Source organism: Panthera leo, chromosome F3 (assembly GCF_018350215.1).
Source record: "Panthera leo isolate Ple1 chromosome F3, P.leo_Ple1_pat1.1, whole genome shotgun sequence".
NCBI classification, from domain to species: domain Eukaryota; kingdom Metazoa; phylum Chordata; class Mammalia; order Carnivora; family Felidae; genus Panthera; species Panthera leo.
In genome coordinates, this window is record NC_056696.1 from 12,642,579 (window position 1) to 12,669,259 (window position 26,681).

The following is a 26,681-nucleotide window of genomic DNA, read 5'->3' on the forward strand; positions in this document are numbered from 1 at the left end:
GCAGGAGCAAAGTGTGAATTTCAACAAAGAGATGGAAAATACGAAAAAGTGCCAAACAGTAGTCACAGAGCTAAAGAATACAATAACTTAAGACTTCAATAGAGGGGTTCGATGGCAGACTAGATCAAGTGGAAGAAAGGATCAGTGAGCTCAAAGTCAAGGCAGTGAAAATCGTCCAATCAGAGGAAGAGGAAAAATTAAGAAAGAATTAAGATAGCTTAAGGAACATATAGGACACCATCAAGCAGACCAGTACATGTATCATAGGTATCTGAGAAGGAGAAGAGAGGGAAAGGGACAGGAAGCTGATTCAAGGAAACAATGGCTTAAGACATCTCAAACCTGAGGAGAGAAACATATCGAGATCAAGGAAGCTCAAATATTACCAAAGAAGACAAATCCAAAAGAGACCCACGCCAAGATACACTATACTTGTATTGTCAAATGTTAAAGAAAATGAGAGAATCTTAAAATCAGCAACATAAAAGTGACTTGTTATGTACAAGGGATCCCCCATAAAACTATCATCAGGTTGTTCAGCAGAAACCTTATAGGCCAGAGGAGAGTGGGATGATATATTCAGAGTGCTAAACAACAACAAAAACAGCAAGAAGAAACAAGAAACAGCCAGCCAAGAATACTCAGCCCAGCAAAATATCCTTCAGAATTGGAGAGAGATTTTCCCAAACAGAAGCTGAAGGAGCTCATCATTACTAGATCGGCCTTACAAGAAATGTTAAGGGTAGTTCTTCAAGTTGAAATGAAGAGATGCCAACTACTAATATGAAAATACAAGAACGTGTAAAACTCGCTGTCGAAAGTAAATATGGAGCTGAATTTAGGATATGCTAGTATTGTATGAGGATGTGTAAATTGTTACAACAAAGGTATAAGCCCTAAAAGACAAAAGTCTTAAAATAACTATAGCTACAGTAATTTGTTAATGGACACATAGTATTAAAAGATTTAAATTGTGACATCAGTAACAAAAAGGGGGGGGGGACATACAAATGTAGAGACTGCGTGTGTTTGTAAGTTGTTATCGGATTAAAATAGACCATTATACATACAAGATGTTACGTATAAGCCTTATGGTAACTACAAAACAAAAGCTTTCGTAGATATGCAAAGGATAAAGAGAAAGGAATCAAAGCATACTACAGAAAACCATCAAATCACAAAGGAAGAAAGCAAGAGTGGAACAAAAGTGGGACACATAAATGGCCAGAAACAATGAACAAAATGGAAATATTAAGCTCATATCTATCAATAATTACTGTAAATATGAATGGACTATAAATTCTCCAGTCAAAAGACATAGAGTTGCCAATGGATATAAAATAAGAGCCAACTAGGGGCACCTGGGTGGCTCAGTCGGTTGAACGTCCAGCTTCGGCTCAGGTCATGATCTCGCGGTTCGTGAGTTTGAGCCCTGCGTCGGGCTCTGTGCTGACAGCTCAGAGCCTGGAGGCTGCTTTGGATTCTGTGTTGCCCTCTCTATCCGTCCCACCCCTGCTTGTGCTCTGTCTCTCTCTGTCTTTCAAAAATGAATAAACATAAAAAAAAAGCGCCAACTACATACTACCTATAAAAGAATAACTTCAGCTTTAAGGACACATGTAGGCTGAAAAAGAAGAGATGAAAAAAGATTTTCCCATGCAAATATAAACAGAGCAGGGCAGCTATATTTATATCAGACTAAATAAACATTAAGCCTAAAACAACAGGAAAAATAAGTATATAATGATAAAGGGGTGAACTCATCCAAAAGATATAATCACGTAAATACTTATGCACCCAACATTAGGCACCTACAAATAAGAAACAGTTATTAACAGATCTGAAGGGAGAAATAGCAGTACAATAATAGTAGGAGACTTCAGCATCCCACTTTCAACAATGGACAAATCATTGAGGCATAAAATCAGATGGATCTCACAGACATTTACAGAACATTGTAACCAACGGCAGCAGGCTACACCTTTCTCAAGCACACATGGAACATTTTCTAGGAGAGATCATACGTTAGGCCACAAAACAAGTCTTCGTAAATTTAAGAAGGTCAGAATCCTATCTAGCACCTTTTCCAACCATAAGGGCATGAAACTAGAAATCAGTTCCAAGAAGAGAATAAAAATTCACACATAGAGATTAAACAACATGCTCCTGAGCAACTGATGAATAAGAGAAGAAATCAAATGGGAAGTCAAAAAATAACTTGAGACATATGAAGATAGAAACACAACAGACACAAACGTATGAGATGCAGCAGAAGCAGTTCTAAGAGGGAAATTTATAGTGATAAATGCCTACGTTAAGAAAAAAGAAAGATCTCAAATAAACCTAACACTACGTCTCAAAGACCTGGAAAGAGAAGAACAAACCAAGCCCAAAGTTAGTAGAAGGAAAGAAGACAGTGGACATAAATAAAATATAGACTAGAATGGCAATAGAAAAGATCAGTGAAACTAAGAGCTGATTTTTTGAAAAGATAAACAAAATTCACAAAACTTTGGCTAAACTAAGGCAAAAAGAAGTAAGGCTCAAATAAATATAGGATCATAAGTGAAAGAAGACACATTACAACTGATATTACAGATATACTAAAGATTACAAGAAACTACTATGAACAATTACCAAGAAATTGGACAACCCAGAAGAAATTAATCAATTTATGGGAACGGGGCGTCTGGGTGGTTCAATCTGTTAAACATCTGACTCCTGTTTTGAGTCAGGTCATGATCTCACGATTCATGAGTTCAAGTCCCATGTCAGGCTCTGTGCTGACAGCTCAGAGCCTGGAGCCTGCCTTGGATTCTGTGTCTCCCTTTCTGTCTCTGCCCCTCCCCGGCTTGCACTCTGTCTCTCTCTCAAAAATAAATAAACATTAAAAAATAAAAATATATATTAAAAAAAATTCCTGGGAACATCTAACCTACCAAGACTGAATCATGAAGAAATAGAAAATCTGAACAGAACAACGAGTGAGGAGATTGAAGCAGTAATCAAAAGCCATCCAACAAAGGGAAGCCCAGGACGAAACAGCTTCATGGACCAAATATTTGAGGAAGAATTAACACCAATCCTTCTCAAACTCTTACAAACAATTAAACAGGATGATACTCTCCCAAACTCATTTTATGAGCCCAGCATTGCCCTCATACCAAAGCCAGACAAAGACATGCAAAAGAGGAAAATTACAATCCAATATCCGTGATGAATACAGATGCAAACATCTTCAACAAAACATTATGAATTTGAGAATACGATATAAGGATCATACACCTTGATCAAGTGGGATTTTCTTGGGATGCAAGGATAGTTCAATGTATGCTTTCAATAAATGTGGTATGCTACATCAACAAAATGAAGAATCCATATTACAATATCACTTAAATAGATGCAGTAAAAGCATTTAACAAAATTCAACATCTTTTCATGATAAAAACTCTCAAGTATGTATGGAAGAAATGTACTTCAACATAAAAAGACCATCCAAATATGGCAAGCCAATAGCTAGCATTATATTCATTGGTGAAAAGCTGAAAGCTTTTCTTTTAAGATCAGGAGCAAGACAAGCATGCCCACACTTGCCTCTTTTATTTAAAATAATACTGATAAGGGCGCCTGGGTGGCTCAGTCGGTTAGGTGGCTGACTTCGGCTCAGGTCATGATCTCGTGGTTTGTGAGTTTGAGCCCCGTGTCGGGCTCTGGGCTGACAGCTCAGGGCCTGGAGCCTGCTTCAGATTCTGTGTGTCCCCCTCCCTCTACCCCTCCCCTGCTCATGCTCTGTGTCTCTCTGTCTCTCAATCGTAAGTAAATGTTAAAAAAATTTTTTTTTAATAGTACTAGTAGTCCTGGCCAGGGCAATTAGGCAAGAAAAAGAAATGAAAGGATGAGAAAGGAGGAAGTAAAATTGTCTCTATTTGCAGATGACATGATGTTATATATAGAAAACACTAAAGACAACACAAAAGCACTATTATTATGGTGTTATGTATTTTATATATTATAATTAGAGCTAGTAAATTCATCAAAGTTGCAGGATACAAAATCAATATGCAAAAATCAGTTGCATTTCTATATACTAACAACAAACTATTGGAAAGAGACATTAAGAAAAAAATCCCATTTACAATAGAATTGAAAGAATAAAATACTTAGGAATAAATTTAAGCAAGGTGGTTAAATTTAACCAAATAAATTTAACCACCTTGGTTAAATTTATTTAACCTCTCATGGCTTATAAGAATTTGTATTGCTAAAGTGTCCACACCACCCAAAGTGATCTATAGATTCAGTGCAGTCCCTATCAAAGTTCCAATGACATTTTCCACAAAAATAGGGGGAAAATCCTAAAATTCATCTAGAACCACAAAAGATTCCAAATGTCCAAAGCAATCATGGGGAAGAAGAGCAAGGCAGAAACATCGCACTAGTTGATTTCAAGCTACATTACAAATTTATAGTAATCAAAGCAGTAGGATATTGGCATAAAAACAGACATAGATCAATGAACAGAATAGAGAGCCCAGAAATAAACCCATGCATGTATGGTCAATTAATTTTTGACAAAGATGCCAGAAATACACAATGGGAGTAGGATAGTCTCTTTAATAAGTGTGTTGGTATCTACTTGCAAATGAATGAAATTGGACCATTAGCTTACACCATACAGAAAAACCAACTCAAAATGGGTTAAAGACCCAAATATAAGATCTGATATCATAAAACTCCTAGAGCATTGAAGATAAGGTCTTTGACATTGGCCTTGGCAATGATTTTTTGGATATGACACCAAAAAGCATAAAGTAAACAAGTGGGACGACATCCAACTCAAAGTCTTCTGGGCATAAAAGGAAACTATCAACAAAACGAAAACACAATATACTGAATTGGAGAAAATATTTGCAAACCACATATCTGATAAGGGATTAATACCCAAAATACACAAGGAATTCATACAACTCAATAGCAAAAAACCCAAATAACCCAAATAAAAAAATGGGCAAAGAATCTGAATATACATTTTTCAAAGAAGACATATAAATGGCCAATAGATGAAATGAAATGGCCAGTGAAAATATGCTCAACGTCACTAGTCATCAAGGAAATGCAAATTCAGAACCATAATGAGATATAAGCTCATACTTGGTTAGAATGGCTATTATCAAAATGACAAAAGACAACAAATCCTGGTGAAGATGCACACTTTGGGTGGGAATGTGAACTGGTACAGCCTCTATGGAAAACAGTATAGCACTTCCTCAAGAAATTAAAGACAAAACTACTGTATCATATTATTTAGCAATCTCATTTGTAGATATATGTACAAAGGAAACCAAATCATCTGCTTAAAAGATATGTATATTCCCATGTTCATTGCAGCATTATTCATGATAGTCAAGCTATGGAAACAGCTTAAGTGTATGTCAATAGATGAATGGATTAAAAAAATGTGGTATATATACAATGGAATATTATGAAGCCTTAAAAAAGAAGGAAATTTTGCCATTTGTGACAACATGGATGAACCCGGAGGTCATTATGCTAAGTGAAACAAGCTAGACAAAGACCGATACTGCATGGTATCACTATTCAGAATTAAAATAAAAAGTTGAAGTCATAGAAGCAAAGAGTAGAATGCTGATGCCAGGGGCTGGCAAGTGGAAGAAATGGGGGAGAACCTGGTAAAAAGGGTATAAACTTTCAATTATAGGATGAATAAGTTCTGTGGATTTAATATATAGCATGGAGGCTATAGTTGATAATATTGTATTTTATATTTGAAATTTGCTAAGATAGTAGATCTTAAGCATTCTGACCAAAACAAAACAAAACAGTAACGGTGAGAGGATGATGAGTTAATTAACTTGACAGTGGGAATCCTTTTACAACATTTACATATGTCAGATCATCAAGTTCTGCACTTAAACATATTACAATTTTATTTGTCAAATATATTGTAATAAAGGTGCGGGGGGGGGGGGGCGGGGAGAAAGCCATATTTTGTGGATGTTTGAAGCTCCCCTATGCATTCACAGGACTCAGCCCACCCATGGATGTAATAGGTAACTCTGATAGTATCTAAAGATGTTCCCAATGAATTCTACTCCATGACGGATGGGCCACTTGGCTGCCACGTCATGAGGAAATGACCTGAAACCACTTGAGGAGTAACAGAAGATCAGCTGTTTCAATGTCCCATTGAGCCTTCTGATGACTCTGCCTCCAGCCCTGCCTATGACCTCACTAGAGATCCCACAATGTAGTCAGGAGTCAAACCACCCAGCCAAGCCCAGTCAACCCACAGAATCATGAGAAAGAATAAACGTGTTGCTTTAAGCATTCAGATTTGGGGTGGTTTGTTCCACAAAAAGATAGTCTTACCAGTGACTGCCTATCCCATGTGGCTGAAGTGGACCAGAGAGCTCCCCAGTCTCACGGTATCTATGTGATCATTAGATGCCAAGTTCCCATGGAAGGGAGCGCTGAAAGGGGAAGTTGTTGAGGAAGGGAGAGGGGGAGGTTGGGGCCCTGGAAGGAAGGGCACTGAAAGAAAGCCACAATTGCTCGCCAGTTTTAGCAGGAACAGCTGCATTTGGGCCAGTGGTTCCAATGCTGCTTTACAGGTTTTAGCTTTCCCTTAGGTGAACCTATGCTTTGAAAAAACAGTATACCATTGTAGTGTCAGCTAGAGTGAGGCCAAGGGTTCATTTCTCCCATGGTTATTTGGGTTGTGTTTTGTATCTAAAGACCCCTAACTCTGGACATCATTTTATCTCATAGAGGGTCAGAAAAATCATTGTCACGTAAGGAAGGCAGGATATTTTAATGACTCATTATTTCATATGGTAAGATATTTTTCTCTTCATGTTAAGAAAAATGAACCATTTAAAAATGTTATTTGTTTCCTTTACTCTTAAATCATAGTTCTTTTTTTTTTTTAAGGTAGGTGTGAAAGCTATCCAGGTCTATAAATGGCTTAAAAAAGTAATATCTCTTTTATTAGTGTGTACAGGTTTAAAAAAAAAAAAGTGTTTATTTCTTAGAGAGAAGCACACGCTAGCGGGAAGGGGCAGAAAGAGAGGGAGATAGAGAATCCCAAGCAGGCTCTACTCTGTCAGCAAAGAGCCAGATGCAGGGCTCAAACCCACAAACTGCAAGATCATGACCTCAGCCGAAATCAAGAGTTGGACGCGTAAATGACTGAGCCACCCAGGAGCCCCTAGTGTTTTTAGGTTTCAACAGAACTATAATGAAGCATGCTAACTACATAAATATTACTTTATATAGCATTTTAAATCATTGTGACAGATAAGCCATTTGTTTGTTGGTTCTTGATATTTTCCCATATATCTGAATAAATAATAGCCATCACCTCACTGAATTGTAGCAAGGAGTTACATTATGAAAGTTTCATACATAAAATTTTATTCTCTAATAGAGAAAAGGGAAACAATCAAAATTATTAATATTTAAAATAGCTATAAAATACATTGCCCGCTCTAAATCGCTTGATATCTTTAAGAGTCTTTCCTATGTCCTTGAATATTCAATTCTAGTAAATATCACAGCCAAAGAGTTCCAAGCGAAGTGCAATACTTTGGTTCCATGTTTTAGGAATGATGCGGATAAACCTGGAAATAATTGGTGGGTTGAAAAAATTCTTCACATGTCCTTTGACATTATTATTTCCTTCGAAAATCTGAAAGGAAAATATGAGAAGATCTTTGATGATGATGTAACAGATATAAAAATCTTATAGGTGATTTTTTTAAAAACAAAGAACACAGACATCATGATCAGAGATGATCTTCAGTCAATTATGAAATCATGTGCCTAACAGACCTCTTTAGGGATTCTACCTCACCAGTGATCCGAGCTGGGAAAATAAAGAAATCTGACGTCTGACGCGGTCCCATTATAGCTGTGTGACTTCTGGCAGGTTACTTATATTCCCTGATTCTCTATTTCCTCATTGGCAAAATGGGGATAATAAAAGTTTACCTCACAGAAGGCGTTATAAAGACTTTTTTTAAGTATGTACACATATGACAAGTGCCAGAGAGTAGGGGTCACCAACATTTAAAATAAAATGCAACGATATGTGTTTTTACTTATTCTTTTTGCCAAATGCCTTATATCCTCAATTGAACTGTGTTTTATGCCCCCCCTTTTTCTTTTCCAGTTTTGCATTCCCAGCAGGTTCCCCCCAGATTTACATACACTGGAAACTAAATCACTATTTGTTTATGACAGTGATGCTTATCAAGCTAGAAAGACATCCTGGTACAGTGACAGATAAAACAAACTGAACCAACCAAGCGACCAGACAAACAACCCAGGAGTTTAAAAAGAGAGAGCGGTTCAAACTCATTTGCTGAGATAAGTGCTGAGCCCAAGCTGAGCAGTCAGTAAATGTCACCCCCTTCTCCTGCACTGCCCCTCCACCTGGCTCCAGCCTCACTTCCATTTCTGGAATATTAGGCTCATGTCCTTAGTTTTGCCCCAGCAGCATCTTAACACCATATGACAGGGAATTAAGGAGAATAATGGCGTAGTTCATCTTGAAGGAAATTAGTTTCCTCATCAGCGAGGCTAACAATTGTCTCCTGCTTAATAATATGATACAGAAAGCTTTGGGGCATGGGCATTTGCTGGGCATCGGTCAAGAATAACAAGTATACCCAAGGTAATGCCAACATGATGTTATTTCACGGTGGAAAGTTTTCTAGACCCTGTTATGGACTGCATGTTTGCATCCCGCTCAGATTCCTACATCGACACCCTAACCCCCAATGAGATAGTATTAAGAGGCGGGGCCTTTGGGGGGTAATTAGGATTAGAGTAAATCGGGAGGGTGGGGCCGTCACGACGGGATTAATGTACTCATAAAAAGAGGGGGAGACGTGGGATCTCTCTCCATACAGAATTCTTAGAGAGGAGGTGCCTGTCTGTGCCTATTTGTCAAATCCCAAAAGCTATGTGCAAATAAATGTAGGGTACTTTTCTCATCACAGCAGCTTTCGAACTGCTTTGTCTTTGCCGGGACACCGGCCGGTACCTTGTCCGCCATGGAGGATTTCTGCCTGTACGATTTCCAATCCACTCCCTGGTCGCTGTAGTGGATGGTGTAGCTCTTCACGTACATTTCCGAGGACAGAGACTTGCAGCCCTGTGTTACAATCGCAGTTATTTTCTTGATTTTGAGTAGGTCAATTTGTAACCACTGCTTGTTGTTGTTTGCCTGTGAAAATGATGAGGACATATGAATGAGGCAATTAAAACCTTTGATTTTTTTTAGATCAAGATACTCAGAAATGTACAGAGCTCAAGAGGATTTCTTTTCTGTCTCATCCCTTAAGATCCTTTCTCTCAGAGGATTTCCCTATTCCTTCGTGTTTGTTGGCACCGACATATATAAACTTTTACTTGAGTCTCACAGACACTGTACAATAATGACTTACTTCTTTGTATCCCTTCCTTTTCGAGGGCCGGAATTTGTTTTGTTTCCACGTACTTACCACAATGCATGGCACATGGTTGGTGTTCGACAAATATTTGTTGAATGAACACATAAATGAATCCTACTTGAGAAAGAATATCATATTGCTAAGTTATCTGTAAATATTATTCTCTTAAATAAATTTGTGTAAATGCCATGAGGGTATCAGGGAAAGAATCTCTATTTAACTTACTTTAGAAAAGTCCCACTTTTCTTCCCATTGCTTATATCAACGAGGAGAAGTCCAATTTCTTCTCTTCTGATACTTCAAATAAATGTAATCTTTGAGAGCCTTGATAAAGCCATACCTGGGACTTTATGGCATGGTAGCTGTCCTGCCTTCTGGCCTAACAAAATGCCTAATCATATGTTCGCTGATACATACTTGGAGAAAGAGGATCAGAAGGACTGAGTACGAGAGTAATCTAAGAGAAATTTTCACCTTTGGGAGATTTCTCATGCCCCATAGTCTCATTCAGTTCTATATGAAATAGTGAATATTGACATATTTCTTTATCATCACTTATGTGTACACATATGTATGTGTATATATTTATACACAGATATATGTATATACTCATATACTATATGTATTTTTAAAATAAATTAACTGAATTAAAATTATGTTAATTAATTTTTTGTCAAGTTTGTAACACTCTCTAGGGACTTTGGTGGTTTCTTTTTTAGAAATTTTTTTAATGTTTATGTTTTATTTTTGAGAGACAGAGAGAAAGAGAGGGAGGGAGAGAGAGAGAGAGAGCCAGAGCAGGGGAGGGGAAGAGAGAGTGAGACACAGAATCCAAAGCAGGCTCCAGGCTCTGAGCTGTCAGCCCAGAGCCGGACATGGGCTTGTGAACCTTGAGATCATGACCTGAGCCGAAGTTGGACACTTAATCAATTGAGCCACCCAGGCGCCCCAAGGGTATTTGGTGGTTTCTTAGTGTACCTTTAAACTGTATGGTATCCAATCGAAGTTGTACCGGTGATATAGAATATAGATTGCTAGAGGGTTTTTGAAGGCATGAAAATTTTCGTAGGCATGACAGAGGTAGAGACACCTCAGTCTGTGCGTGTACTTGCATAGGTCTGGCTTAGATTTTCAGCCTCTCTAAAGAGACCCTTTAAAGACATATGATCCTAATAGAAGATTAAGTGAAGATTAAGTGAAGAAGATTAAGAATTCCAGATTTTAAAATGACAGCATTAAAAATTAAAATCAGCATTTCATCTTTGAAGCCCTTATTATATTACAAAGACTAAGTGCAAATCATATACAGAGCAAAGTATTTCAGAAAGTTGTAAAATACGGAGTAGGGTGACACAGTTATACCATGAACAGATCTAAAGAGTTATCTGGGAAAAATTGGATGACATCTCTATGTAACTTAATCTTTCATTTTTTATCATTTTATTTATATAATTATATTAGTATAATGTAATACATTATTACTTTTTTAATTTTAACTTCTTCAGGTCTGTTTCCCCCTCCATGAAATTGCATAATAAGGGGTTTGGGTGGCTTTGAGTGGCAGAAGGACCACTAAACTGTTTATCGGGAGAATGGGTTTCCTGATTCTGCCACCAGACTAAGCGAAAATGATGCGATCTTCTCTGTGTTTAAACTTAACAGGAAAAGTCTGGACCATATGCTTTGTAACCCCCTCATTGTTTTCTATTCTGTGAGTCTGTGATGGACTAGAAATGAGTTCTGAGATACAGATGTCAGTTCCCAAGACTATCTGTATGGGGTCCAAGCTGTTCTACTTTCTCTACTCCCACCACAGCTCTCTTTCCATTTCTGACAGCCTAACTTAGGGTTAGGACCTGGAATTCTATGGAGTCCAGGGAACTAGAATGTAGGTGTCTTAAGGGAGGGACAAAGGAAGATAGAAAATAAGGAAGGGTTAAGTTGACTGATAGAATTATTCTGGTTTCTGATGCCACCGTAATTTTTCAAGTCAGTTGAAAAGTGCAATAAAAATGAGTCAATATTAACAGTTACCCTAAAAACTAAGACACTGGAATTACTCAATGGGCTAATATTAGGAGCAATATTACTCTCTGGAAGATGCTTATTAAACTTAGGCCACTGATTTATAACCCCGGTTTTGTAGCATTTTACTGTGCCTCCAATTGTCCAAAGGAATGTCACAAAATTCTAAAAAATGGGAACATAAAACATTTAAATAGCACTATTAAGAAAATGAAAAATATTGCTAAATTGTGAAAAAAGAGAGAAGGTGTTGGAAATCAAAATCATTTATCACTAAGTTGTCTTAATTCAGAGGTGGCAAGCTACAGCCCAAGGGCCATATTTGGCCCCCTGCCTGTTTTTGTAAATAAAGTTTTATTGGAATACAGCCATGCTCATGTACTTATTGTTTATAGCTGCTTTCTTGCTATAGTGGCAGAGTTGAGTAGTTATGACTAGAAATGTATGGCTCACAAAGTCTAAAATATTTATTATCTGGCCCTTTGCAGAAAAAATTTGCCCAGCCTCGTCTAAATCAAGACTAGACCAAAAACCAAGGAGATGGTAACTTCTCTCTGAGCCAAAGTCAGAGCTACAGCTATCAAGTCAACAGACATCCTAGGTCTAAGGACCTAGGATCATAATCTGCAGAAACAGGAGATAATATTCTTGCTTCCCAAGATGCCCATGTTCCTTGTAGTGAGGGCCGTGGTTTTCTTCTAGAAGGCTGAGAGAACTCCACTCATAGGCGTTATTTTACCTTGGCTTGCCAGGCATTCACACGGCCCTGGGCATTGAGACGGGCACGGAAAGGTTCCCAGTAATCTCCCCACCAAGATTTTTTAAATGAGGAAGCTGTGATTTGCTTGTTTTCTATCTTTCCACTTTCCATACCCAGCGGTGTGGAGCATCCTGTCAAGAGAAAAGTAATGTGATTAATTATGCACCACCAGTATTCCCTGTGTGGTGGTTTGCACTACAGAGGAGACAGTATTCATACTCGGTAACAACAAGACAACCATCGCCGACAGTGAACATTATTGCCCATGTGCCAAATCCTATTTTTAGGCTCTCCGTGTATTATCTGATGCTGCTAACCACCTCCATTTTACAAATGAGAAGACAAAAGCAGAGCAAGAAAGAGTAACTTGCTGAAGTAAGACTACCAGAAGAATCAGAAACTAAACTGGGGCGCAGGAAGTCTGACACCAAACACCGCGTTCTAAATATTTAAACTCACTTTCCTCCTTCAGAGAATCATGGAAACTGTCTTTTCTTTGAGGTAGAAAATACTCCTAAACTATCTCTGTATACAAGAATATACTCTATTTCTCTAAGGAAAAGCTACAAAGAAGAAGATCCCTGGGGAGTCACATTCAATATTTTATTTTTAACCCTTTGAGGGTGGTTCATGTTATGAATTTTGCCAAGATGTGAACTTGAACGTCAGGCTTCAAGGCTGGGCTGCGAATGTAAGAAACGTAACTAGTGAGTGAGCCCAGCTGACCACGCATCATCATCACCTCTGTGACACTTTGTTCTTGTTAGTAAATCATGCTGACATTTTCTTGAAGTGATATCTTTCTCCATGGAAAAAAAAGAGTTTTAAAAAAGAAAATCTACTCTAATAATTATATCAAGAAAGTGTAGAGATTTTTATTATTATTTTTTAATGTTTGTTTTTGAGCGAGAGAGAGAGACAGAGTGTGAGCAGGGGGAGGGACAGAGAGAGAAGGAGACACAGAACCCGAAGCAGGTTCCAGGCTCCAAGCTGTCAGCACAGAGCCCGACGCGGGGCTCGAACTCACAAACTGAGCCGAAGTCGGATGCTTAACCGACTGAGCCACCCAGGCGCCCCAAGAAAGTGAAGAGATTTTTAAAAAGTAATGCTTCTTGAATAGAATATAAATGTTTTAAATAAATTAACAGAGTTGAATGTCACATTTTAGGGTGGCTTGTCTCTATGACCTGAACAAACTACCATTTACGTCATGTGCCAGAGGGAAAGAAAGGCCAGTGATTTACGGAGCTGTCTCAAGGACTGCTCCTGCTATACAGAATTAGCATTTTATATGGGAGGTGTTACATACCACTGCTAACTGCGCTTTGACAAAATGCCCACGTCCATGCCCCTCGTGGTATCGGCAGTATAATGGATACCGTTATCTGCCTCGATAAGAAGCGGATTCCGAGTTTCAGCTGCTTTGTCCACTGTGAGCCTTGCGAGACCGAGAAGGTACTGTAGCTCCCCAACAGGTGGAGAAATGCACGTTTCAGGTGCGCTATGTATTGATCTCCCTCCCGCTCAGAGCCCTGGGGCAGCTGAGATGCAACGGAAGATTAGCCAGGGCCTTCTCTTACCCCAGATTGCTAGACAGATATTTTCTAGATGCGCTTTGAAGTGAAAGAATGTGGAGAGCTCTACTTTAAGAGTCAGCAAAGGAGCATAGTTGATCAGATTCTTAAACATCTTTGTTCCACATGGTAGAATTTTATTATGGCCATTTGTGGGTACCTGGATTGATTTATACCACAGGTCACATTACATCCCTTGAAAAACAGCAGCTTACAGAGAAAGAGCTTGAGCGCCTACATTGGGTGCCAAAGAGAACGAAGAGTTCAATCAGAGTTTCAGGAGGTTGACAAGAAGTTTAGATTCGTTGAAAACATTCATCGAACATCTAATATATGCCAGTAATGTTGCTATGTTCTTCTGCATTAAAATCTGGGTGACCTGGAGAACGATTGAAGAGTCAGGCCTAGTCTGAACCTTAGTTCTTATTGAAATGGGCTGATGCAGTTATTCTAAGCTAGGGCCCTTCCTCGCAGGGTCAGGGCGGTGCCCATGCCATCCTGGCACTGTTCAGAGATGGTGCCTGCCCTTTGGCTGGTAGAACCAGTTTTGGCCCAGATCACAATGAGAGTTCACCTGAGCAGAACCGGTTTCGCCAAGGTTTTTCTAGGCACCCAAGTGACTGAAGAGAACTAAAAGTTCTAGCCATTCTTCCATATCTACTTGATTCTCTGCCTGGTGGTTGGACAACAATGCGTCTTAGTTCCTTACCGTTAACCTCACAGCCTTGTAGCTCCAAGCGAAGGGCAGCTCTATTGTAGGATCTGGTTGGAGAGATCCTAATATATCTAGCCACGATGGGTGGGTCAAACTGATTGTCTTTTATTGTAGAGGCATCTGAATTGCCATCAAAATACTAGAGGAAAAAAAGAGGAAGGCTTAGTTATGTAACAATTCTCTATAAAGTGATTTTGTAATAAAATTCTGATTAATTTAATATTGTCATTTTCAGTTTTCATGTGACCTGAATTAAGTCTCTTGGTTTTAAAAAAAATAATTGGAGGGGCGCCTGGGTGGCTTAGTCGGTGGAGCGTCCGACTTCAGCTCAGGTCATGATCTCACACTCCGTGACTTCGAGCCCTGCGTCAGGCTCTGTGCTGACAGCTCAGAGTCTGGAGCCTGCTTCAGATTCTGTGTCTCCCTCTCTGTCTGCCCCTCCCCTGCTCATGCTCTGTCTCTCTCTGTCTCAAAAATAAATAAAAACATGAAAAAAAATTTTTTAAATAAAAAAAATAATTGGAGATCACTTCAGGAAGATGAGGTAGACATATTTTGCCTCGTTCCTTCTGCTGAGTACTACTAAAACATAAGGAGCCTCGGAGAGGGGGAGAAGAGAAGGCAGACTGGCTAGGGTCCTTGGGACCCAAGGAGCAACATGGCGGTGGGCTCCCTGGGTTTTATTGTTGCCTCATATGCCCCAGACTGGGAAGCAAAGAAGCCAGCAACCAAGAAACACCAATGGGTACGGCCAAAAAAAAAAAAAAAAGTCCCAATGAAAACCTGCTTTCTCTAGCCACAGGCCCAGGAAAGAGCAGCTCAGCAAGACGGAAAATTCTCAGATGATAACCGATCTATGTCCAGCTCAGCATTATAGAAAACATCATGGCCCTTCCTCTACTCACAGCATCAAAGGCCAAGTGGGGAGCCTAGACTTCCATGCTCATGAGATTGTAATGAGGCACCCCAGCACCCTCACTGGGATTGTGTCAGAGAAGGGCAAATAGGAATCCAGGACTTTGATCCCCGCCAGCTCCTAACACGACTCCCACCACCGTCGTATCAGTGGACACTATCCCGTCCCCACCCAACAGCAAAAAGGAGCTCCCCTTTAGTGGAGAACCTGGACTTGGAAAGAGGCTGGAAAGAGCCAGCAAGGAAAGAGCCAGCTAACACAGGAGATAAGAGCCGCAAGACTGAAAACAGAAAAACAGTAGATAAACACAAGGAAACAGAATCAATTCTTTGAAAAGATAAAAAAAAAAAAAAAAAGGCAAACATCTAGCAAGACTGACAAAGCAAAAACAGAAGAGGTGAATATTACCAACATGAAATTCAACAGGCAATATCACTATAGATCTGCAGACATCAAAAGGATAATAAGAGTATACTACAAACAACTCTACACACAAATTTAACAGCCTAGAGGAAATGGATCAGTTTCTTGAAAAACACTATCTAACTCACCCAATATGAAATAGGTAATTTGAACAGCCTGTAACTACTAAAGAAATTGGATTTGTAATTTACAAGTTCCTGGAAAAAAAAATCTCTAGGCCCATATAGTTTCACTGCTGAATACTAAAAATATTTAAAGAATTAACACCAATGCTAGAAAATCTCTCCCAGAAAACAGAACATGCTTCCCAAATTATTTTATGAAGCCAGTATTACTCTGATACCAAAATGAGAAAAAAAATACAAAAAAAATACCGCACACCAACGTTCCTCATAAGTATAAGGGCAAAAGTCTTTCAGCTACGAAGTGTAACTGTAACCTGTGTTCTCTTTCCAAAACTGATCAGTAGGGACGATAATTTGAGATTTTCATGATCTGTTCTAAGGTATAGTGCAAATAATTTATTACCAGGGATAGCTAATAATAATATACAAACTAGTAAAATGGTAAGTGATTTACAGGAAAAATGAAACAGGTTCAAAGTTACCAGCATAATGGCAGACTGACGCCTTACATTCTGATAACTTTCTTTGGCAAGGGGGTTAGGGAGGAAGAGAAGAGTTAGGGCTGGTACATACGGGTTATTGGGGATAATCCCGCTGAGCCTCTGAAAGACCCAGCAGGGGACTGTCACTCCGCAGGCAGGGTAGCAAAAAAAAAAAAAAAATTTCCGAAAAGCACACTGCCTCAGAGCTGCTATTTCCTTCAAGTACACTGAAACAAAGAACAAAATAAAATGTAAAAGTTAGTATTATCAAAACTTGGAGGCCAAGCTCCAAGCTTAAGGAGCATGAGCTCCTTAAGGCACAAAACCAGATTAAATGCCCTACACCATCTCCCAATCTGAGAAGCATGAGCATTTAGTTTGATCGAAAAGTGATTTTTTTGTGTGTGTGGAGTTTTGAAGTTCCATAAATCAGGCTTATCCCTTTAATTTGTATAACAGACCCATGATTTTGCCACTTTCTTTCATAAAGCCCTAAGAAAGCCATTTGTATTTCTACCACCCAGAAAGGTATTTTTTAAAAAGACATAGTCATAGGCATAGTAGCCTAGTAATCCTAGGGTGAGTCTTGAGACTTAGAAAGAAACTGTCCACAGACCATCACGTTCCTTGTGCTGTTCCCTTTGAAGATCTGCCAGTTTGTCTGGTCAGAGCTGTAGGCCACATAGAACTCCATGGTGTAGTAGGACTTCAGATAGTGTTTGGCACCTTGGGTTTGGATCCCTGTGAGGATGACTTCCCTCTGCATGTCAACCTGCAACAGAGCAAAGCCATTAAGCAGATCTGTCCTTGTCGACAACTCACATATCACCTTCCTTAATTCATTGTGTAACCAGCTTTCTTTGGAACTAAAAAGCCAGCACCCAAGTCAGCAAACTAATAAACTGGCTAGATACAATCCATATTTGAGCACAGAGTACCTGGACTTGAATCCAAGTTTGACCACTTACTAGCTGTGTGTGATTTTTGGAAGTTAATCAGTCCCTCCATTTCTTTGTTTTTTTCATCTGTAAAAAGGATATCTAGGATAATGCTAGAACTGACTTTATAGGGTTCATTTTGAATATGTAAAGCACTTAGAATAGTGCCTAAAACACTGCAAGAACAAGAAAGAGAAATATGAAATCACTGTCATTTTATTATTATAGCACAGTAAATACCATCAGGTTAATAAGATATACCTGGATCCAAGGTTTAAGGTCAACTTCTGAAGGCTTTTCTGTGATCCAAGCATTATATGATCCACCATTGTTTAATCTTGCTAGTTTGGGCTCCCAATAACCTAAATTCAAAAGAGAAAAAAATTTATTCTGAACTTAAAAAAAACCCAAAACATACAACTAGAAATTTCCCAAGTAAGTTTAGTCCCCGTGGAAAACCAGATCTCTGCAGGAGCCTCTATTAAAGTTAGGCAACCAGGCAGTTGTCACAGGCCTCAGTTACTAAGTCAGTTCATGATTATGAAATCTCGGCTTCAGGTCTGTGCTTGGTTGGTGTCAACCACCACCCACCCCCTTTCTTGCATGCAGGTTGTGTTTATCTTTTCTCAGCTATGTTGGTGTGGTTGCTGCTGAGTGTGCCTTGCCTAAGCGGAGGACATGGGAGGGATTATGGGAAGCTCGTGATCCCTTGCCACTGACCTCTTCATCTTGGGAAGGGCTTTGAGGCAGAGTGAGGCAATTTAGAAGGAGATCCTGACACAAAGTGGGTGATCAGCAAAGTTTCTGAATAGATGAATGGTTAGCACAGCAAAGGGCCCTATTAGAGGGCAGTATGGCATGTGGCCAATAGACCTTGGGAATCTGGCTGGAATATCTCATTTGTGATCAAATGTGGAATGGGGATGAATGTGGAGAGTTTTGGAAATGGGCACATGGTCATGAGAGTATGGGATAGGAAGGAAGGAAGGAAGGAAGGAAGGAAGGAAGGAGAAAACAGAAAAAGAAAGAAAAAAAGAAAAAGAAAGGAAAGAAAGAAGGAAAAGAAAGAAAGAAAGAAAGAAAGAAAGAAAGAAAGAAAAAAAAAAAGAAAAATGAAGGAAGAAAAAGAAAGAGAAAAAGAAAAAGAAAAGAAAGAAAGAAAGAAAGAAAGGGGGTGCTTGGGTGGCTCAGTTGGTTGTATCTGACTCTTGATTTCTGTTCAGGTCATGATCTCACAGTTTGTGGGTATCAAGCCCTGCATCAGGCTCTGTGCTAGGTATGGAACCGGCTTCAGATTCTCTCTCTCTCTCAGAGAGAGAGATCCACTTCTCACTCAATCCCTGCTGAGAGGCTGTACTGCCTGTGTAGAGATTCTGAGGACCCCTAGCTCTTGGTCTCCCGGGGGAGAGACTCCTTAGGAATATTATACACCAGGGAGGGAGGCGGTGATAAAGGAGTGCCAACAGGTTTTTTGCTCCTTCCTCTACCAGATGAGCACCTTAAGATAGAGGTGCTTTCCTGTGGTAGAGAAAAGCCTGGAGACAAGCAATGATCCATAGATTCAACAGGCAGGGTTGTCACGGATGGTTTTTCAGGCTGTATACTGCACAGTTATAGGAGGTGCCTTTCGTAGGCTATGATGCTACTACTTACCCCAATGCCCAGAAGCCCTGATCTGTGAATCAGCTATGATACCAGTGCTTAGTCCCATTGGCATCTTACATTCTACAAAAAAACAGAACGATGAATAATTTTTGCTTAGAAAATACATATTAACAAAGTAAAATTTCGTGGCTAGAGATTATACCTCTGGTGGGTCAGTGATTCAATAGTTTCACCTACCTTGTATGGCACTGACCTAAATATGTTGGATCATAAGAGGTAAATGTACTCGCAAGACTGGTGCTCTAACAAATAGTGATACCCTAGAGGAAAACCACTGACGTCCTGAAATGCAGTTAGTCTTAAACTGATTTCCATCTGCTTGTATCTTAAAATAAAGCCATTTTACAACATTGCGTACTACCCTTATAAGTCTATGTTCCCAAAAGTTGGACCAAAAATTACAGAGCTATTTACATTCTGATCACAAAAGAAAATACCAGCCACTGAGATACCTGGATGTGGACACAGTGCTTGGTACTTGACAGGTACCTAATAAATGCTGGCTGGCTGGCTGGCTGCATGGATGGACGTATGGGAACTGTTTCTCAAATACTGAAATGCCAAGTTCAGAGACTATCCTAGTCATTGTTTAATTCCTGGTATCTTTTCCCTCCTCTGCTCTAGGAGTCTGGAAAAATTCTTCCACTCACTTTCCCATGAATCACATGTCATGAAGGAAGACTCTTTATACTGGTTCCCCAATTGAAAGGCATGCCTTTGGGCTGAAGCATGTGGTTTAAGGTTCCTAGACGACTGATGTTTGCAGTATAATCAGACCACGGGTCAGAATACAAGCAGCTACTGCTACAGATTGTACCTCTGTCATGCAGAAGTCCCAGAGTTGAGTATTTCAAACTTAAAAGTTAATAATATTCTAGCAGGGGCTGCCCTGCTAGAAACATCCCATGGAGCTCGGAGTGTACCTCTGTCTATGATGAGAAAAGGTGTTTGCATCCCAGCTCTCTGGTTTTCTCCAACCTCTGTGTCAAGGAGCCACCAACCGGATTTTGATGCCTTCATTTCAAGAGTTTTAAATGAACCTAAAATAGAAAGTGAAGCACGACATTACATACCCAAAGATTAAAAGTTAATATTAGTCGACAGCTGTCAAAGAATCCTAAAATCCCTGCATCACAAGGAGTTTTAGAAAAGAACTTATGAATTATCCATTTCTCTTTAGGCAGGGCTAGAGTTGTAACAAACAGATAAAAACGAAACAAAACAGGGGCGCCTGGGTGGCTCAGTCAGTTAAGTGTCCAATTCGGCTCAGGTCATGATCTCATTGTTCATGAGTTCAAGCCCCACATCAGGCTCTGTGCTGACGGCTCAGAGCCTGGAGCCTGCTTCGGATTCTGTCTCCCTCTCTCTCTGCCCTTCCCCTGCTCATGCTCTGTCTCTCTCTGTCTCTCAAAAATAAACATTGAAAAAAAATTTTTTTTAATGAAACAACACACACACACATTACTAAAAGTTAATTGGCCCAGACTTTAAAAAATCTCCAGCATGCCTTACTAGAAAGTAACTTTTACTGATCTACATTTAATGTCACAAGCTAACCCATATACAACACAGCTTCACAGTCTTAAGTATTAAAGCGGCCTTGAATGACTCATTATTGGGCCTCAGGAATATTGTATGTGTTTCCTTCCTCCCCCTTCATTTCACTGTTGTTTCTTTTTTTACATAAGAAAAATAAGAATAAAACATCTATCTCCCATGTTTTCAAATTTTCTATTAGGTTTACAGAGTTGGATAGAGATACACATAAACTGACTCAGAAAATCACTGAAGGACGTTTCTGAAACCTCTGATTACCCACTCTGTTATTTCAATGCTACTCATTGCCAGTTTACACTTAAATTCTGTTGACTGTAATTCGTGACTATGTCCCAGATGGTGAATAAAAATTAATAGCTGATGGTCCTCCTCTAACACACGAAAAAAGATTCCAGCCTTCCACTCTCCAACGGAGATACTTAGATTTGAAGATTTGGATGGGCCAGCCAATTCCAGCTTCTCAGGCTCAAGGGAAGGATGATGGATCTGCTAATTTACATTTGGTAAAAAGCCAGAAGTTTGACCTAATCCCCTCTGTCCCTGATTTTAATAAAGTGGGTCTTCATAGCTCCATTAGTGAGCCACCGGCTTGAACAAACCAACCAAGAACACTCTTTCCCCCCACCTTTAACCAAACCAGTCCTGTTTGGACTTCTGTGCCTAACTGAGGCTGACCCACATAGGAAATTCCCAACCAAAGTTCTGGCAAAGGACTGACTGCCCTGCCTAGCTTCTCAGAGCATTTGTGGAAGCAAGGCTGCTTGTTAAAAATGCAGAGTCCTGGGCCCTTGTCTGACATCAAAGTCTCCAGAAGCAAAATCTCTGCCTTAGCATTTATGTTTTAACCGGCTTCCTAGAATTTCACTATGCCTATTGCAGTTTGAGAATCAGGGTCCCTGGCACTCACACCCCCACTCACACCCCTGCAATGCACAGATATGCCTATAAAACAACTCTCTGGCACATAAAAATCCTTTGTGATGGTTGGTTTGTTTAAGCCTTTTCATTACTTTGTACATGAAAGCTCTAAATACCCCTCTTATTTTTTAGCTTTTATAATCCTTAAAAACACTCCCCCCCTCCCCCCCGGCACTGCCCCAACAGCCTCATGAGTCAGTTTAAGATTAAGATTCCTGTAGTCACTTGCCCAAAGGTATCAGGGTCAGAGTGTGCGGAACAGAATTCACGGAGGCAAGAATCCCAAAACCCTAGTAAGTTTTTAATCTCCTTCCCGACAGAAAGCTGCTAAAGCAGCCTGAGCCCTGTGGGATTCATTTTGTAATCTGTTTAAGACCTGGCCTACGTGACACAGTGCGGTTTGGAAAAAACTGCGTCAGACGTAACATCTCCGTAGAACCGAGTTGAGCCTGCACACAGGAGCTGCACGCAGTGCCTACACTGGCTGACTTTGTCATACTCTGTCTGCAGTTTGGGGAAATGGCTGTGCCCAGGATCTGTGCCAGAACCCACTCCTGACCCTTAGGAAGCAAATGCACAGGACGGAATGAGGGACAGTTACATTGCCGAGATCGCCTTCCCTAGCCATTTTTTCCATCCGGGACCTCTTTACAGCGTGCAGATCTTTACCAGGCAGAAGGGGCCAGACCCCTAGCTGGTGCTGTTGGGTGCCGTTTTCCAGCAAGGTCTGGCCGTGAAAGTGAACCACGTGAATGTCTCGGGAGCCGCCCAGGTTCAGCAGGTGCAGCCTCACCCACTCTTGCTCATACATTCTCAGGCCAGGCAAGCTGTAAGTCATCCCATTAATGGCTGCAAGGACAGAGGTGCAATCGATTAGAAATCCATGTACACCGGCAGAGGGGCTGGTGAGGAAGTAGGAGGCGGCCTGTTCACCACCCATCTTCTTATCACTCCACCCGTCCGGACCCCTGTGTGTCCTGCTACCAGGGGGAGGCTAAGACGGGCCCTCCAGCTCCTCCTCATGCCAGCCCACAGCAGCTTCTCATGTGGCTTCTCACTCTTCACCCTGGACCTCACACTTCTTCCCTGGGCTCCACTCACTTACCCTTGACATTTGCCTGCACTACCAAAACAGAAAGACTGACACGAGCCAGATAGGTGAACTCCAGTGGTTAAAGGAAAAAGTCTGAGAGCACACACAGCACATCACCCTGAGGCCTCCTAAATTCAGAGAAAGTTCCAGGCAAAATTAGGAAGGCAGACCATAAGGGTTCATGTCTATTGTCTCATTTGTATGATAGCTCCTCTGCCCTCTTCCCAGCTTAAATGTCTGGGGTTCTCAGGCTTCGTCCACTCTCCCTCGGTGAAGTGTGTGTGTATGTGTGTGTGTGTGTGTGTGTGTGTGTGTGTGTGTGTGTGTTTAAAGCACTTCGCAAATTTGATCACCTTAAAAAATAATACAAAATTTTACTGATAAAGCTCTGGGCTACCATGCATTTAGCTGAGATTGAAGTGAGGGAAGTTTTTATTAGTAGTGTTTTTCCAAAGTAAAAAGAACTCTATGGGACTTCAGGAACTGCGCGAGTGAATTTTGGGAGCAAAAGGAGTTAAGGTCATTTTGGCACCCTTAAGGTTACATCAAGTAAAGAGTACCTATCTTCCTACTCCTCACACCAGGCCTAACCCCACACCTGTGCAGGAAATAGATCTCCTAAGAGTGAAACGTGTCTCAAGCAATTATTGGGTCAGCATTGCTAAATCATTACATCAGGATGTGGAATGAAGTCTCTCAACATAGCAGGTGCTCAGTAAAGGTTTGATAAATTGAACTGAGTAATAGAATTCCTTCATTTACTCCCTATTTCACCACTTAGTTACAACACGCACTGCACAGGCCAGGTGCTGAGTCTGAGGCTGGGAACTCGGGCGGTCTGCTTACCAAATACCCTGATCAATACTATGCCATGGGGATTACCAAATTACAGAGTACATTTCAAACTAAACTATCCCGGATGCATTTTACTCTTTCTTTGAGGAATCGGAAGCAGTGGCTCAAGGGTACTGAACAGGAAAGGGGACAGCCAGCTGACAAGCCTATCTGAGTCTGCAGCCATTGCGTTCCCACCAGCTTGGGAGGTTTTCAGAAGCGTGTGTTTGCCACCCGTAACCTAGGCAACACCAAGTAGCCTAGGCTGAAAAACCTAGAAATGCTAGAAGAGAAAAGGAAGCTCCGCTCAGAGTTATTGGTCAGCTTTCCATTGACACTCTTCTGGAAAGCTTAAGAGAATCTTTTTAACTTCTTTGTGTGATAAGCAGTCAGAGGGTAGCGTTTTGGAGCAGATCATAAATTATGTTGTTCACCTTCCTCTACCCTCAAGCGTTTATACGGGTGAGATCAGATCAGAAGGGCAGCCTGAGTGTGTAAATGGGCTAGGGGAGGCAAAATACACCTACTTAGCCGTGGCGACTAGCTGGGGGAGGGGTGGTGGTGGCACTGAAGTGGATGTGGTATATAAGTCTTTTTTTTAATTCCTCAAGCAACCTTCTCCTTTCCTGTTTCATGGAATGACCTACCCATACCCAAAGCACAGATCCATCCTGATGAGAAACCTTACAGCAATTCCCTCCATTCATCAAACTCTAAAAGCAGGGCTTCTCAGTCTTCATTTATTTTTCTAATCCCCAAGTCATTCTCTTTGTTTTTCACCTAATTCTAAATTCTGCCTTTCTCTAAAACTACAGTAAAACCTTGGATTGCGAGTAACTTGCTCTGCGAGTGTTCCGCAAGGCGAGCAAACATTTCTAATAAGTTTTAACTTGATAAATGAGTGTTGTCTGGCAATATGCGTTGTACGGGATGCCGAACATCACATGACCACAACTGAGCCAATGGTTCTTGAAATTCGCTTTGATATACAAGTGCTCTGGATGACAAGCATGTTTCCGGGACAAATTATGCTCACAAACCAAGGTTTAATTCAGTGACAATTTGCAGACAAAATTCCTAAATGGAGTTCAGAGTACATTTGCTTTTCCCACTCACCCCTCCCCCCCCCAGCAATGCTCTCTTGCCATGACTCTCCTGTGACCCAACTACCCAGTTTCCTATCTCATTTTGTTCTAGATGCTTCCGATGCCACCTGGGAAGTGCTGAGGGCTGGAACTGTCATGTTCTTATTTAGAAAGTACACATGAGGGGTGCCTGGGTGGCTCAGTCGGTTAAGCGGCCGACTTCAGCTCGGGTCATGACCTCGCGGTCCGTGAGTTCAAGCCCCGCGTCGGGCTCTGTGCTGACAGCTCAGAACCTGGAGCCTGTTTCAGATTCTGTGTCTCCCTCTCTCTGACCCTCCCCCATTCATGCTCTGTCTCTCTCTGTCTCAAAAATAAATAAACATTAAAAAAATTAAAAAAAAATAAAAGAAAGAACACATGAGTGATCACTTCTTCTAGATACATGGTTGTTCCTTTAGATCAAGGAACAGGTTCATTAACTGTTTACACTGCAGAATAGTGCTAATCCCTAAGCTACCATAGACTGATGCACACTGGCTCCTTGTTGGCTGGTTGGGTCAGTTCTGCGGGCTCCTGCGCTAGCTTTCAGACTTCTCTGTCCCCTTCACCTGCAGCGCCACCTGCCGGGCGACATCGGAAGCACCTCTTTAGAAGCACCTCATGTCTAATCTTATGAAGACCGAGGGCAGGAATCACGTGCACCCAGGGGGATTTAGGTCAGAGATTAGATCAAAGTCAGAAGACGATACCATGAAACTCGTGGGAGGTTTTTTCTTCAGAGGATGACAGTCTCCAAGTGTTGGGAGACTGGGGTTTCTTTTCATAGTACCAGCTCTTCCTTTCGTCAAAGACCATAAAGAGTAAGACAAATTCTCTCATGTCCACAGGCGTGCTGCTCTCCTTATGAAGTACTCCTTTTTGGCAGATCAGAAGGGGACCTATCAAGCCAGAATGGATATCTTTTTCCTGGAAGACAGCAGGGACAAATTGCACATATTTCGCTCTCTTGCAGGATTTCCTCTGATGATACAGAAAAGGAAACTTCAGGGGCCCCGAGTTGGAAGATTATAAAGAAATAGCTTACTAAGCCTAGGTATCATTATCAAATACTGTGGCATTCGTATTCCCTTCCTCTGATGAATCCTTTATCTCAGCATGGCAGTCATGATAATGTTGCAATTAGTGACAATATCGACACTATTATAATCACTATTGAGCATCTGCCAATATACAAAACACTTTGCCTGTAGTGTCTTATTTAATTCAGACAACAATCCTGTATATTAAATACAAAGAAACTCATTTACTGAACAAATATTACCAAGTGCCTATTGTGTGCTATCTACTGTTTTCTCATTTTTAACTTTTGGAAACTGAGGCCGAGAGAGGTCAAGTAATTTTCCTAGGCCCACGCAGGAAGTGACAGGAGGGTTGAACTCGAAGTCTGTGCTCTCTCTCTCTCCCATGCCCCAAACGAACGAGTCTTGATTTTGTAGCTGTTTCATAAAGGCAGAGCTAAAGAAAGCTAATACTTGCTCGAGGACATTGCAAATAAACGTCTTCCTCTGCAAACGTAGTCACTCTAACCAGGTTCAATAATTTAAGTAATCCCCACTGCCCTTCCTGAACACTTGCTTCTCTCTCGCTGACCTCTGAACACAAGTGGCTGTAGACGACTGGCCACAATCCTCACACATTCCTCATGGAAAACAAGACAGACATCTAACAGGAGATCAACTTGACCCTTCCATTTGGTGGACTCAAGTTATAGGGTTAGGGGAATGACAGAAATTTTTAATGGATGTACCTACCGGGTTCACTGCTGAGTAGTAGGCCCAAGCCCGGCAGGCAGAGCCAGGGTTTTCTGGCCCCGACCTTGGAGTGGCGTGCCATACGTATGTATAACTGCTGTTCGGCTGAACAACATTATCTTCCTTAAACCATTCAGGAGAATCATCTTCATAAGACTTTCCCTCTGATGACTTTTCATAGGAAAGCCCATGGGCATGAAGAGAATATGGTCTGGATGCTAAATTTTTAAAACGAACCTAGAAAAAGGAATGGTCCACAAATGTACTTAAGATCAACAAAAATC

The 26,681-nt window shown here is 40.7% G+C and overlaps 1 protein-coding gene across 1 annotated transcript in view; it reads right to left on the reverse strand.

Annotated features, from left to right (window-relative positions):
- Positions 1-7,160: 7,160 nt before the first annotated feature.
- F5 (coagulation factor V) overlaps positions 7,161-26,681 on the reverse strand; it is a 75,372-nt gene continuing 55,851 nt past the window's right edge. Inside the window, exons 15-25 of the mRNA XM_042925029.1 lie at positions 26,398-26,634; positions 25,336-25,552; positions 22,244-22,423; positions 20,023-20,139; positions 19,088-19,159; positions 17,696-17,796; positions 17,113-17,268; positions 14,545-14,689; positions 12,241-12,392; positions 9,068-9,250; positions 7,161-7,708 (exon numbers count right to left, since the gene is read on the reverse strand). Of these exons, the coding sequence (XP_042780963.1) occupies positions 7,562-7,708; positions 9,068-9,250; positions 12,241-12,392; positions 14,545-14,689; positions 17,113-17,268; positions 17,696-17,796; positions 19,088-19,159; positions 20,023-20,139; positions 22,244-22,423; positions 25,336-25,552; positions 26,398-26,634 (1,707 nt within the window). The 3' untranslated portion in view covers positions 7,161-7,561. The remainder of the gene's footprint in view (positions 7,709-9,067; positions 9,251-12,240; positions 12,393-14,544; positions 14,690-17,112; positions 17,269-17,695; positions 17,797-19,087; positions 19,160-20,022; positions 20,140-22,243; positions 22,424-25,335; positions 25,553-26,397; positions 26,635-26,681) is intronic.